Here is a 14,762-nt window from a genome sequence, read left to right on the forward strand (position 1 = left end):
AGAAGCATAGCTGAAAAGATGGAAGATAAATATACTTTATAGTCTAGAAACACAATACGCAGGAGTCTAAACAGGTGACATAGTTTAAGATTAAATGAAAAAGAGAAATCCTTACTACTCTCTTTGGAAGACATGATAATGAATTGTATCAGCTGACATCCTAAGCTGTATGAATCAGTCTTTGCTTGGTTCTCTCCTTTACTAAATTGCTAACAAAAAAAACTCGTTGAAAATAAAAAAAGAACTTTTTTTTTCAGGGCCAGTTCTGTGACTATTGCAATTCTGAAGACCCCAGGAAAGCACATCCAGCCACCAATGCAATTGATGGGTCGGAACGTTGGTGGCAAAGCCCTCCTCTCTCCTCAGGCACACAGTACAACCAAGTCAACCTCACCTTGGATCTGGGTCAGGTGAGTTATGCTTTCAATTGGGACAGGAACGTTAGTTTTGGTCACTGTTTCTGTGTTTTCTGACATAATAATTATTGTAAAAAACAAACTTTAGTTTTAATTCATTAATCATTGTTAAACCTGTTACATTAACATTGCTTCTCTTAAAACCCAGAACAATGCCTGTCACAATGAAGATTTCCATTCCTGTCTATTACATGAGCTAAAAATGGTTGTAAATAATTTCATTGGCAAATGTATTATTATTATTTTTGAGATGGGGTCTCACTATGTTGCCTGGACTGGTCTTGAACTTCTGGGCTTAAGCAATCCTCCTGCTTTAGTCCCTCAAGTAGCTGCAGCCATGCCTGCCTTAATTGTGGTAAAATATACTCAATATGAAATGTATCATTCTAACAATTTTTAAGTATACAGTTAAGTGGCATTAAGTACATTCATATTGTTGTGCAAACATCCCCACCTCCAGAACTCTTTTTATCTTGCCAAACTGGAGTTCTGTACCTGTTAAACTCTATTCTCTTCTTCCCCTAACCCCTGGTTACCAGTGAATTGATGACTCTAGGAACTTCATGTAAGTGGAATCACACAATGTTTGTCTTTTTGTGATCAGTTTATTTCACTTAGCCTGATATTTAAAGTCATTTTTAGATGGTAAATGGCTATAAAATTATGCAACCTCCCCCCAAAAAAACCAGAATCAAAGTAAAAGAAGCTACTATAACTAAAAGAAGTAAGTCATAAAAGATCACGTATCCTATGATTCCATTTCTATAAAATATCCAGATAGGCAAATCTATATAGAGAAAAGTAGCTTAGTGGCTTCTTTTTTTTTTTTGAGTTGGAGTCTCACTCTGTCGCCCAGACTGGAGTGCAGTGGCCGCTCCCGGCCACCGCAGCCTTGACCTGCTGGGTTCCGGTGAGCCTTCCGCCTCAGCCTGCCAAGTAGCCAAAACTACAGGCGCGCGCTACCACGCCCGGCTGATTTTTTGATTTATTGTAGAGATGAGGTCTCGCTGCCCAGGCGGGTCTTGAACCCGCAGGCTCAGGCAATCCACTCACCTCTGCCTCCCAAAGGTGCGGGATTGCAGGCTGAGCCACCGAGCCTGGCTTAGTGGCTTCTTAAGCTAGAGATTTTGGAAGGAATTGAGAAGTGACTATAAAAAGGTTTGTTTTTTGGAGGGGGAGAGTGACGGAAATATTCTAAAATTGATTGTGATGATGGTTGGGACAACTCTGTGAGTATACCACGGACTGTTAACTTGTACATTTCAGAGGGGCAAATTGTACGGCCTGTGACTTATACAAGTATCTTAATAGAGCTGTTAAGGAAATTCATGGGAAGAGTGTTTCAAGGAAGAAAAAAAGGAGTGAGAGAATAATGGTGTCAAATACTACTGATAAGTCAAATCACATAGGATAATTAGGAAAATTGACAATGATTGACCATTGGATTTGCCAAAGTGAAGGTTACTGGCGACTTTGATAAGCAGGATTGAAAACCTGACCATAGGAGGATTAAGAGCGAATGTGAGAGGAATCGAAATGTCTAGCACAGACATCTATTTGAAGAGTTTTACCCAATGAGGAGAAAAGAAATAGGTAGAGTAAGAATCGTTGAAAAGTCAGGTAATGAGAAAATTTGTTTGTTTATAATGGGAGAGACAGCAACATGCTTGTGTGCAGATGATAATATGAACTGGAGGAAGAAGACTGTTGCTGTTATTACTTGAGTTTATCAGGTGCTGTCAGTACTAAAACTAAAACTAACACCAGTGTTAATGTTTGTATTATTGTTTCTGTTGGCCACAGTTGTGCATACAGTACAATCCATATAAGAAATATTACTTGAAAGAAATTTTAAAAAGGAAACACATTCACATTCTGGAAATGAACTGAGACTGAGATTTCTTAGAATAGATGTGTATTTTCATTTTTATTGGGCAAAGTTTTGGGATAGAAGTCTCTCAGCTGCCTTAGCTCTTATATTGTGCTAAATTAGACCTCTTCTAGGAAGATTTTCACCATCAATTTGCTTCTGATGAAATTCACAGAGATCCTTCATGGTTCAAAGACTCTGGAACTTCCATTTCAACTATGAATTGGTCTTATCCCTCTGATAGCCAATCGCTAGCATTAATTCAGTATTTTTGCCTAAATGACCAGGATTTATCTTTTATATCACCGATTTAACTGAGGAGTTTTGTAGTTAAGGGAATTTTAACCCATCAAAATGATCCACACTGAAAATACCCACGCCTTTTGGACTTGTTTTTTTTCTTTCTTAGAACTATTTTTTTTGAGGATCTACTTTAAAAGTTCCCTTTTGATGTACTGAAAACCCCTAATTAAGACAGTTAAATTAAGAAAACATCACCATGGGAACAATTTAGTAATTTGCTGGTTGCTGAAAAACATTAGTCACACAAACATATTTATGAAGCCTCTGTGTCCCCCACACCTGCTCTGTGAGGCAGTTGAGAGGGTAGGTTCTGGAAACAACTTGTCTCAGTGTGTGTCTGACTATACTGCTAACTTGCTGTGTGGCCTTAAGCAAAAGACTTAACTGTTCTCTGCCTCAATTTCTTTATTTATAAAATGAGATAATTGTGCAAATCTCATAGGATTGTTGAGAGGTTTAAATGAGTTATCTGCTTCATTTTAAACTTCTTTAGGGCAGTAGTAGAAATTTTTATTTAATCAAATAAGGTGAAATTCAATAAGCACTCATTAAGAAGAAGAGACTAATAATCTTTGTGCCTCTGAAAATATTATATACAATACTATAGAAAATATCGAAAAAAAAGCGTAGGACCAGGAAGGCCAGTATAACTTATGTCAAACTGAAGACATTTCTTTCCTCCGTTGTATTGGAGCAATATGCATTTTAACAAGCATGTTTTGTTTTGTAAGATTCATATTTTGTGCCCCATTGGTAAGATCTATGTTTTCTTCCTTTTGCTAGAATTAACCATGAGAATGTCACTGAGAGGTTAGATTTCAAAATTTAATAACAACATTAAGATCTTAAAGGTAGAAGTGTGAATTTTGATTTGTGGTTGGGAGATAAAACCACAGATTATAAACTTGTTATTACCAAATCACTTTTTCCCCCAATATTGAGAACTGAAATTTGATTTTGATATGCTGTAGTCAGTTTGACAGCTTATATTGGTTTGAGGGGGGTTGTTTTGTCTCTTTTTGGACTAGTCAGTATTTTTATTGTTATTTTTCTTGGCCAAGGTGGGAGGACTGCTTGAGCCCAGGAGTTTGAGACCACCCTGGGCAACATAGCGAGACCTCGTCTCTACAAAAAATTAAAAAAAAAAATTAGCTGGGTGTAGCAGCACATGTCTGTAGTCTCAGCTACTCAGGAGGCTGAGGCAGAAGGATCGCCCAATCCCAAGAGGCTAAGACTCTGGTGAGCCATGATTGTGCCACTGCCCTCCAATCTGAGTGACAGAGGGAGACCCTGCCTCAAAAAAACAAAAACAGCAACAAAAAAATGAAACAAAAAAATTACCTTCAGGACCTGATTTTGAAAGACAGTTTCCCCCTCACGAGGAGGCAGATGAAGGACAGCGCTGTGATTCATTAGAGGCATTCATTGTATTTTCCAAGTTTGTTCAAGTTCATTTGATTATACATTATGCATCAGTTTCAGGCGACAGAATAAGAACACATTGTCTTATAAGAATCCTTCATAGCGTCTGGCCAACTACAATGAGTTTATTTTAATATTTTTTAAAATGTGGCTGCTTAGTTTTTAAAAGGAGACTCTTTGGAATATGGAGACCTTTGTTCTTCCTGGTCTCCTGGTGGGGTGTGACCTCCAGAGATCTCCCCCTGTGAGACAGGAAGGTGTTGCAACTGACAGACATATCCTGGTCTTCCTTCAGAAGCCAAACTGTAGGGTCTTACTCTATGAACTCCTTCTATTTGCTTTCCTGCTCCTGCCCCCGTAAAGGACTGGCTCTCAGGTGGGAATGAAGAGGGGAACCAGCACAGGGTTGGGTGAGGCGGAAGTCATGGCAGAGCAAGCCTGACTCCTTGTATTCCTGGGAACAACAGGAAAATCATCTTGTGAAGAAGTTTAAGGCTTTTGTGTAATGCTCGCAAGAGTATTATTTTATTATTTTTAACCTGTTGGAAGTAAAAATAAACAAAGACAAACCCCTCCCCCAAGAGCAAAACCTCAGAAGGATGGAGTGTTTACTTCTGAGGTTGGAGAGGTGAAGAGAGAAGGTGAGAGTGGGTGGGCAACAGGCACAGAGCCGCTGAGATGGTCCTTCTGGCCTTGTAGAGACAAAGGCTGTGATGCCCCCATCTCCCTGGTCCTGCTCTGAGTGGCAGAACAGTTCCTGTGCCTGTTCCCTTGCCCTATCTTGAGGGCTTGCATTTGGCTCTGCTTCCTGCTGGAAGGCTCTTTCTGGGGCCACAAGAGCTTTTCAATGCTGTTTCTAGAGCAGCCTGATAGTCTAACATTTAATGCCCCAAGAGGGATGGGAATTGGTGGAAAAATACCTCATCTCCCTGCCTCTCAGTAGGCAGTTCTGAAGCACATTCTGCATAATTCTTCCAAGTGTGTCCTTGGTGAGTATTAATTTGCTCATGAATACATTGGCGTTGGCTTTTCTCCCTCCCCTATGTTCCTCTTTTCCCCCCAGTTTGTGCTTCTTGAGGTCAACTCCTGAAAAAACGACTTTCATCTCATGGCTGTAGAGAGGACCTAAAGTAAGACAGAAGAAGGCCAGATGTGGGAGCTTGCACCTGTAATCCCAGCACTTTGGGAAGCTGAGGTGAGAGAGTTGCTTGAGTCCAGGAGTTCAAGACCAGTCTGGGCAACATAGCAAGACCTCGTCTCTACAAAAAAATAAGAAAATTAGCCGGGCATGGTGGTGCATGCCTGTAGTCCCAGCTACACAGGAGGCTGATGTAGAAGAATCGCCTGAGCCCAGGAGGTCAAGGCTGCAGCAAGCCTTGATCGTGCCACTGCACTCCAGTCTGGGCAACAGAATGAGAACTCGACTCAAAAAAAAAAAAGACAGAAGAAAGGGAGACCAGCTGGGTGTTGTAGCACATGCCTATTACCATAGCTACTAAGGAGGCTAAGGTGGGAGGATGACTGGAGCCCAGGAGCTCAAATCCAGCAACATAGTGAGACCCTATCTCTAAAAAAATAAATAGCTAAAAGGAAAAGAAGCCTTGACTAAGTCACTAAAACCACAACCCCTGTAGGTATTCATACAAGAAACTACTATGAAAAAGTAATTTGAAATGCAATGAATAGAAAATTTAGAAATTGTTTCTAAAGCATCAAGGTCAAATGTCACAAAGGAAACAGAATTAGAACTTTTAAGGAAAAATAGGTCACAGGAGAAATTTCCCATTGCTCTACTTTTCTATTTTTTTTCTGTACTTACCATAAAGGGCCAGATGCAAATACAGGATCCCATCATCAGAGGGTGAATTTAATATGTAGATGCCTCCAGAATTACATTTTTTTTTTCTGATTCTCTTCAACTTTTATGAGACCTTGGTGGATAAAGTCCTTTGTAGTCAGAACTGACTCAGACACAGAGGAAGGCCTGGGCTAGTTTCTGATCTTTTTTGGCCTTGAGAACTTTGGAGATTAAGTTGGTTCTAGAGATGTTTGGCTGATGAGGTCACTAAGGAGTCTGACTCAGCTGCGTCCCTGGGTAGATGCAGCCCAACTGAAAGCAGATGGCTCTTGGTTTTGGATTCCTCAGGAATTGTATAGACACAAGTTTCAGGAGGCCAGGGTATCTTCTTCTGTTCACGACATGATGTTTTGCTCCCAACATCTTGCACAGTGTTTAGCATAGAGTCGGTGCTCAAGAAATGTTTTCTGAATTAATGTAGAATGAACCAAGGATGAGTCAGGGTCAGTCTGAACTTTCCCTGGTTATAGCAGTAATGGAAACATATTGCTGTGAGACCAGGTCTCTGGGTGAGAGAGAAATAGTTTTCATTCTGTAATTAATTAGATGGTTGATTCCATTTATGACACTTGAGTCTCTTGGCAACATTTTAAAAGAATTTTGTAGCTTTAACAAAATGAAAAGATACAGAAGATTATATATAGAACAAGCTTGCTACTAATAAAGATGCTATTAATGAATTCAATCATGAAACTCAACCCTTGAAAGCAAATACCTCATTAGTGGATAGAAAAACAGGTGCCAAAAAAATCTTCTGGGCTTCTGAGGATGCAATTGTACCTTTTACGGTTCTATAGTAACCTAAGGGTTCATTTGCCTTTGAAATAAATTTGAGGTCATTTGTACATTAGGAAGAATTCTAGAAATGCAACGTTTTCTTTTTATACATGAAAAACTCAAGGAAACTGAGTGCATCTAGAGTAATGAAATTCCTGTGATGTCAAATATGTGTGTCCTCTGAACCACTACCCCAAACAGCATTGATGTAAATAGATTCCAAGGTTTTTAAATGTCACTATAGAGAATAATGCGTGACCTAAAAATGGAACTATATATTTTCTGACCATCTATTCTTAGTTGAAGGCCTGAATAGAAAAAGACAGACCTCTCCAAGCAAGAAGGAATAATCCTACTAGGACATGGCCTTTAGACTCAAACTGAAGCATTGGTTCTTCCCTGGGTAGGTCTACCCTGGAGGCTGTGGCCTCGCCAGCTTACATAATTGCATGAACTGATCCCTTAGAATCAATCCCTCTCTTTTTCTGTAGATATACACACATTTCATTGGTTCTGCTTCTCTGGAGAACCCTGGCTAATATAGTGGCTTCTTGCAATGTAAGTTTATTTCTCACTCATGCAACAGTCCAAACATAACTGATCCCAGTCCAGCAACTCTCCTCCAAATCATGGTTGACTTAGACTCTTTCCATATTTTAGCTCCACCATCTTTGCCACAAGGTTCCCAAGGTTGTCTTGAGGGTCATCTCCAGTCCAGCCAGCAGGAATGAGAAAAGAACATGGAAAATTGTGCGTGGGAGGTTTGTATGAGCAAGAGTGGAAGTAGCATATCACCTTAGTAGTTTGAAATTGGCACTGGTGGGAGCATTTACACCACAGAAATTGGCAAATGTAACAGAGCAGGGCGGCTTCTTTCCAAGAACCAGTTTACCAGCATTCCTCTCGGCTTCTCCTATATCCCTCCACTCTCCCTCCCTCAATTACTAATTAGTTCTTCCTTATATCTTACTACTTAGCATCTCTAGAGTCTGGCTCCTCCTCGTCATTGGTAGTGTGCTATCCTAGTTTGGCCCTTGACAGCTCTTCCCATGATTCGTTCACCAGTCTCCTAACTGATTTCCCAGCCTCTGCTATCAGTGTGCCCTGTTTGGTAGTTGATCTGAGAGGAACAGAACCCATAATGGTGAGAGGAGAAAGATTAAAAACAATTGAGTCGGTGGTCTTCTAAGTGCCTACCTATTAATCTTTTCATTGTTTCCAGGGAGAAGCAAAGATGTTAGCCTGTTGTTCTCCCAGATGAACATCCCTTAGTGGCTTCCTATTACCCTTGGGATAAAGCCCAAGCTTCTTAACGTGGCATACAAGCCCCTTCACTAGCCCCTACCTTTTTGCCAACTTCATCTTCAGATATTACTTTCTCCTGCAAGCTCTATGTGACATCAGTAGGGACCTAACAGTAATTACTTAAATACTCTATGATGTTCCTGCCTCTGGGCCTTATTTTGGTTAAATTTATGGCTCTTTGGATACTCTTCCACCTTGCCCAGTTATTATTATTTGCTGGAAACTCTCCTTGACTGTCGGCTTCCTCTGAGCTGTTTCTATTTCCTCTGAGGCATTGGCTATGCTGTGTGCATCATGATCTCCTCAAGGTCCGGGGTTGTTTGTAAAATATTCTTTTTGTATCCATGGGGCTTAAAATCCTGGAATGTATTATGTCCTCAACAGGTAAGGAATTAAATGGAAATACAAATTCCAATACTGTTCTTTTCATATTATTCTATTGGATTATTTGTCTTGCTATAATTGTGGACAGCTCTGCTTTACTTTAAAGATTCCTAACATTTACATCTGTTGGTTTTCTTGTAACTCGCACCACAAATACAACTGGCATAACAGAAAATGAATTAAATATGTTTCTTTCCAAAACATTCAGTAGGCTGTAGGCAAACAACATACATCCAAGAAACAGGAGCAGAGATAAAAATGGTACTAGGAAACAGCAACACTAAGAAACAAAACACTTTTCCTCTGAACTTTTCTCTTTCTACAGATAGAAGTTAATATGACAAGGCAATAAAAGGAGATCACACTGACCTCTTTGGTAACTCTTATAAGGCAACCTTGGGTCACACACAGTTCTGACTGGCAACTGACTACACCCCATGATTAAGGCCATTGTAAAGTTGTCAGAGGGATTTTTCTTGTCATGAAGGGTGATAACCAGAGTTTGGCATCACATGGGAAGGTGAAGCCTGCGGGCCAGGGAGAGGCACTAGAGGGGGTAATCTGTTGACTGCTGAATCAGCCAAAATGTTATAGGTTCCTCTTACAGCTAGAAAGCAAATAAGGTTCATTTTGTGAGAACTCCTGGGATCATAGCTTGTGCTGAGAGAAAAATACCCAGAAAGAAAGCCCTTGGTGTCTTTTAGAAAAGGTTAGTTCTGTTTCTTTGAGGGTTGGCATACAATTAGGAAGACAGAAGGAAAATGGCAGACTGTGACACTTACAATTAGTTGACCATGGAGGAAGGGCCCAGCCTGCTGTGCCAACCTTTGGTTATATGGAGATAGTCAGGGTGGGAATGAGACTGGGGCATAGAACTGGGGAAAGCTGGGGTCAGGGTATCCAGGGGTCTAGTGGTGGGGTTGGCAGGTGGGAAGGACTCTCTGCCTATGGCTAGAGACTTCTTTGAGTGTTCTCTGACCATTGTAAAGCACTGGGCAAACATGGAATATTGTTATTATTACTTAGAGAAGTTGTCACTGATGCTCTCCCTCTCTCTCCTGGGCTTCCAAGGAGCTTAAGCTGCCTTATCTCTTCTAAACAAGTGAATATTTATAAACACATTCACACCAAAGTTCTGGGAACTCAGTAATGATGATACAACTTCCCAGAATATTTGCATTTTAAAAGACCACTATCTATCTTTGAAACTTGGAACTTGCTTCTATCAGGATGGTGGAATGAACAGTGATTTTTTTTACTTTCTCCTGTAAATTTCACTCACAGTGTAATTCAGATCACCTAGGTAAAAATCTGGCCCACAGCTTTCTAGCCATGTGACACTGGGTCCTCTAGCTAACATTTCAGGGTCAGTTTCTTCATCTGAAATACGGGGATGAACCTAGTACTAACCTCATAGGTTTGTTGTGAGGAATTAAGAAGATGATACAGAAGAAACCCTTAGAATTGTGTCTCACAAACTGTAAGAACTCAATCCACTTGACCCATCACATCTGTATTTTTTTCCAATAAGTTTGTATTGCTTTTAGAGTTAGAAAAGGCACAAAGCTATTTCCCCTTTGGAGAAAAAAGAAGGGTTCATCAGAAGAACAACAGGAGCAATGATTTCTGGTAGGATCTGAGCGACTGATGAAAAAACTTCTTTGGTGCTTTCCTGATGTCCTCCATTCCCCCAACTTCAGCTTCTGAGTGTTTCATCTCAGAATGAGGCTGGCTTGCTAGGAATCTTTTAATGCCAACAGAATCCGAAAAATACTCAGTAAGTGGAAATTGATTTTTTTTTAAAGGAGCATATTTTATTCCTTAGCTAATCTTGAAAACTATTTTATATGTTTCTTCCCTTGTGAAACTTTTGAGATTTCAAGCATATTTTGGCTTTAAATCATGGCCGTTTTCTTACTGCTATTAATGGAAAGCATATATAAGCAAAAACTGAATTTCATGAATTCTTCATGACAGTTCATGAAAGCTTGAGTTATTTAAATGCTCTGTCTTGTGGGCATCACTGGGCTTGATCCCCCCTCCTCCTCCCATTCTTCCTCCCCGCCCCCCATCCTCAGGACCCCTGCCAGGGTCCCATAGACCTGGCTCTTACTTCTGCCTGTTACACTGTAGCCTTCCTCCGTCAAACTGCCTTTCGCTACTTTTTTCTTCCTGATTCCTCTTCTTTCCCTATTTGTGTATCTGTGATTCTCTCCTATTATGAGTTTTCACTTTACATTCTCCCATTGCATTTCCTTACTTTAGGAAAAACAAAAACCAAACCAAACCACCTTTTCTAAGTATGGTATAACCCCCATTCTTTCCTTGAGGTCACTGCCAGCCTTGGGGAGAGGTGCTGTGCTGTGTCCCTGGCCTGGCAGGGCAGTGGCCTGCAGAGTCAGTGGGGAGTATGTGTATAGAGGGAGGTGAGGGGCAGGGAGGGGTGTGAGGAGGGGCATGGCTCCCCATGAATGCAGGCTCCAGCAGGACCAGGCTCCTTGCCTGTTCAGTCCGACTGTATCCACTGCCCTCTCCTCCAAGTGGCCTTGGGGCACAGACAGCATGACCATCCTGCTTCTCCAGGACTCCTGCAGTTCCCCGAGTCAGACCAGAGGGGCCAGGTTTTGTTCCCTCCATCCATCAGCTTCTGCCACTCTTTTTCACAAGGTTCTCTTCCAACACGTAGCTTGCAGTGAAGGGTGCCTTATGCCCCTGTGTAATGTGGTAACTCCAACTCTAAGAGGGCTTGTGCGTGATGTTCTTTATCTATTCTACAGATGTCACCCGGAAGTCCAGTAGGGGAAGACATTGGTTTATTGGAACTTGCAGGAGGCACTGATGGCAGCTGGTCGGTGAAGAAAGAATCCACATTACAGGACAGTACAGCAAGCCATTTTATAATCAATCAAATTAATTATTCAAATAGGCTATAGGGTGTTTACAATTACATTGATTAAGGGTGCAGCCTACATTGCTCTCAACTCTGTTCCATCACCTACATCCTGTGACTCATTACTGGGAATATGCGTATCCTTAAGAGACCAGCCTTGGCCAGAGGCTGTTCCCTGAGGGAGCTGGCAGAAAGAAGTCAGGTACAGAAGGAAAGAGTCTTATGTCCAGACAGTTACCTCAGACCCTGTCTCTCTCTCACTCAAGAGCAAACTTGTGTGCTATTTGCACTCCTCTCTTTAACTCTCAAACCATGAAAGCACACATGCTATGGTTTAGGAATTCCATATTCACATCACACATGATATACTCTGTTCCATATATTTTAAGTACTCTGAGTGATGAGATTGCATGGTTACCTCTGTTGTTCCTCAACATCGCAGAGTAACCAGCATGGAACATTTGGTTCTTTCTCCTGCCTCTCACAATCATCCTCGCTGGGGAGACTCTCACCTTCCCTTGTACTTCCTGCTGTGAACAGTGTCCCAGGAGCTCTCAGAGAGATGGAGATGGCAAGTTGGGCGAGGAAGCCTGGAGCTGGGAGAGGCAGGCTCTTTCTCCCTTGAAGATTGTTCTAAATTGCCATACCCAGGTGGGCATAGGCAGTTGGAATCCAGCTGATGTCTCTAGCACAGGGTCTGCAGCAGGCAGAGCAGCAGGGACAGTTCTCACGAGGGTGAGGGTGCACAGCCCAGAACCTGGCCTCCACTCATGACTGAACACCACTGTCTTTCCTTCCTTTGCCCATTTCTACCAGTCTGTGTGCCCCCGCCACCCCAAGGCTACACAAACTACCACCCAACCCAAGGGCAAACTTCATTTGTGAGGTTTCCTTGTCCCTGAAAACCCTGCTTGTTTTGAGCCTGGATAGTTCTGACCTTTGCTGCTCAATCATCCATTGATGGACACAGAGGATCGCTTCCATATCTTCGCTATTGTGAAGTGTGTTACAATAAACACATAGGTGCAGGTCTTTGGACCAGTTGCATTTGCATCCTTTGAGAACTGGTTAGAAACACACAATTCCAAGCCCCAACCTGGATCTGTTGAATCAGAACCTGCATTTTAGGTCCCCAAGTGGCTCTCACACCCTTTCAGATTTGCAAAAGACCGCTGTAGACCAGTCCTCCTCAAACCAACCATGTCAAAAGACTTTAACACTTCTCATCTGTCACAGACCAGTACCTTTGTAAAATACAACAAAAATAAATTCTTAAACAAATGAAAATATTTTTATTATTTGTATAAATTTAAGGGGTACAGTGCAGTTGTGTTACATGGATTATTGCATCGTGGTGAAGTCTGGGTTTTTAGTGAGATCACCACCTGAATGATGTACATTGTACCCAATAAGTGATTTCTCATCCTTCAACCCCCTCCAACACTTCCACCCTTCCGAGTCTCCAGCATCTATTACTTCATGCTCTGTATCTACGCATACCCTTTATTTAGTTCCCCTATAAGTAAGAATATGTGGTATTTGACTTTCTGGTTCAGAGTTATTTCACTTCACATAATGACCTCTAGTTCTTTCCATGTTGCTGTACAAGACTTGCGTTCATTCTTTTTTATGGTTGAATAGTATTCCATTGTGTCTGTGTGTGTATGTGTATATGTGTATACACACACATATATAATATTTTCTTTACCTAATTATCCTCTGATAGACACGTAGGTTAATTCCATACATTGCTATTGCCAATAGTGTTGTGATAAACATACGAGTGCAGGTATCTTTTTGACATAATGATTTATTTTCCTCTGGGTAGATACCCAGTGGTGAGATTGTTGAGTCGGATGATAGTTCTATTTTTAGTTACTTGAGAAATCACCATACTTCCATAGAAATTGAACTAACTTACATTCTCACCGATAGCATGGAAGTGTTACCTTTTCCCTACACTCTCCCCAACATCTATTATTTTTTGACTTTTTAATAGTAGTCTTTTTTGTCTTGGGTGAGACAATATCTCATTGTGGTTTCAATTTGCATTTTTCTGATGATTAGTGATGTTGAGGATTTTTAAATATGTTTGTTGACCATTTGTATGTCTTTTCCAAATTTCTGTCCTTTGCCCACTTTAAAATTTTGTGTGTGTGGGTGCTGTTGAGTTGTTTGAGTTCCCTGTAGATTCTGGGTATGAGTCTCTGTTGGGTGCATAATTTGCAAATATTTTCTTCCATTCTGCAGCTTGCCTGTTTGCTCTGTTGATTATTTCTTTTGCTGTGCAGAAGCTTTTTAGTTTAATTAAGTCCCATTTGTCTATTTTTTTGTTGTTGTTGCATTTACTTTTGAGGTCTTAGCCATGAATTCTTTACCTAGGCCAATGTATAGAAGAGTTGAAAATAAAACCTAAAGACATACAAAATATACGTCACTTTGAAAAAATTAGATTTAACATCAGCTTGCTTCTTTAAATCATCATAAAGCTTTCTAGATGCTGACGCTCCATTTCTGACCTTGCTTCATTGTGGATGAGTAACACACAGTTCCTGGACCAACACTTGGAGTGGCACTGCTCTAGATCATGTAATGTAACCTTTCTTCAAAGCTATTGATGCCCACTGTGTCCCATCCTGAAAAGTCTGCACCTCCTTTCTGTTACCTCAAGTCTTTCCTCTGGCTCAGATTTAGTGGTGGAGTTCAAGATACGTTTGTTAGTTATTTATACCTTTTTCTTTTTCTTTTCTTTCTTTCTTTTTTTGAGTTGGAGTCTCTGTCGCCTAGACTAGAGGGCAGTGGCACAATCATGACCTCACAACCATCACAGACTTGACCACCTGGGCTTAGGCCATCCTTCTGCCTCAGCCTTCCAAATATCTGGGACTACGGCACACGCCACCATGCCTGGCTAATTTTTTAAACTTTTTTGTAGAGGCAGGGTCTCGCTATGTTGCTCAGGCTAGTCTCAAACTCCTGGACTCAAGCAATCCTCTTGCCTCAGTTTCCCAAACTGCTAGGATTACAGGTGTGAGTCACCCTGCCAGGCCTAATTATCTTAAACTTTCAATAGCCCAAGGCCTCTTTTGACCCAGATAGTCTCCCACCCCTCCCACCCTCCTCCCTTCTTTGCCCGGTGCTTCCATGACTGGCCTTCCCCAGCAGCAGCAATAGGCTCTCTACCCTCAGGCTTCTGGCAGGGTTTGGTCAGTGGAAGGTGTGGGGGTGGGGACTTAAGGGCAGGAGGACAGCGATACTGGGGCATCTGTTCCCCAGCTCCCTCATCTGGTGTGTGAGTGGCAGTATCTCAGTTATTCCGTCCTATCCAGGGTCTTGGCTCCTGGCAGACGGTTGACTACTACAGCTCCATCTCTGTCGGGCTCCAGCCCTCTCCTTTTGCCCTTCAGACCAGGGTGGGAAAGGTTCTCAGATCTCCTTTGCTCTGTGGTGCTTTGCCATCCCGAGAGGGCTTCCCTTCCCCTGCTCACCCCTGGGTAAATATGGGAGTTGCTTTATTTGGTTTTTTTTTTTTTTTTT

General features: G+C 41.5%; 1 protein-coding gene across 1 annotated transcript in view; it reads left to right on the top strand.

Moving 5' to 3' along the window:
* Positions 1-257: 257 nt before the first annotated feature.
* The window catches only part of LOC103261307 (laminin subunit alpha-3), a gene marked incomplete at both ends in the record, with an annotated part of 202,142 nt that continues 187,637 nt past the window's right edge, over positions 258-14,762 (top strand). The window contains one exon of the mRNA XM_021712821.1: positions 258-410. Coding sequence (XP_021568496.1) covers positions 258-410 — 153 coding nt within the window. The remainder of the gene's footprint in view (positions 411-14,762) is intronic.

Source organism: Carlito syrichta, unplaced genomic scaffold (assembly GCF_000164805.1).
Source record: "Carlito syrichta isolate Samal-C Ts95f unplaced genomic scaffold, Tarsius_syrichta-2.0.1 Scaffold303658, whole genome shotgun sequence".
NCBI classification, from domain to species: domain Eukaryota; kingdom Metazoa; phylum Chordata; class Mammalia; order Primates; family Tarsiidae; genus Carlito; species Carlito syrichta.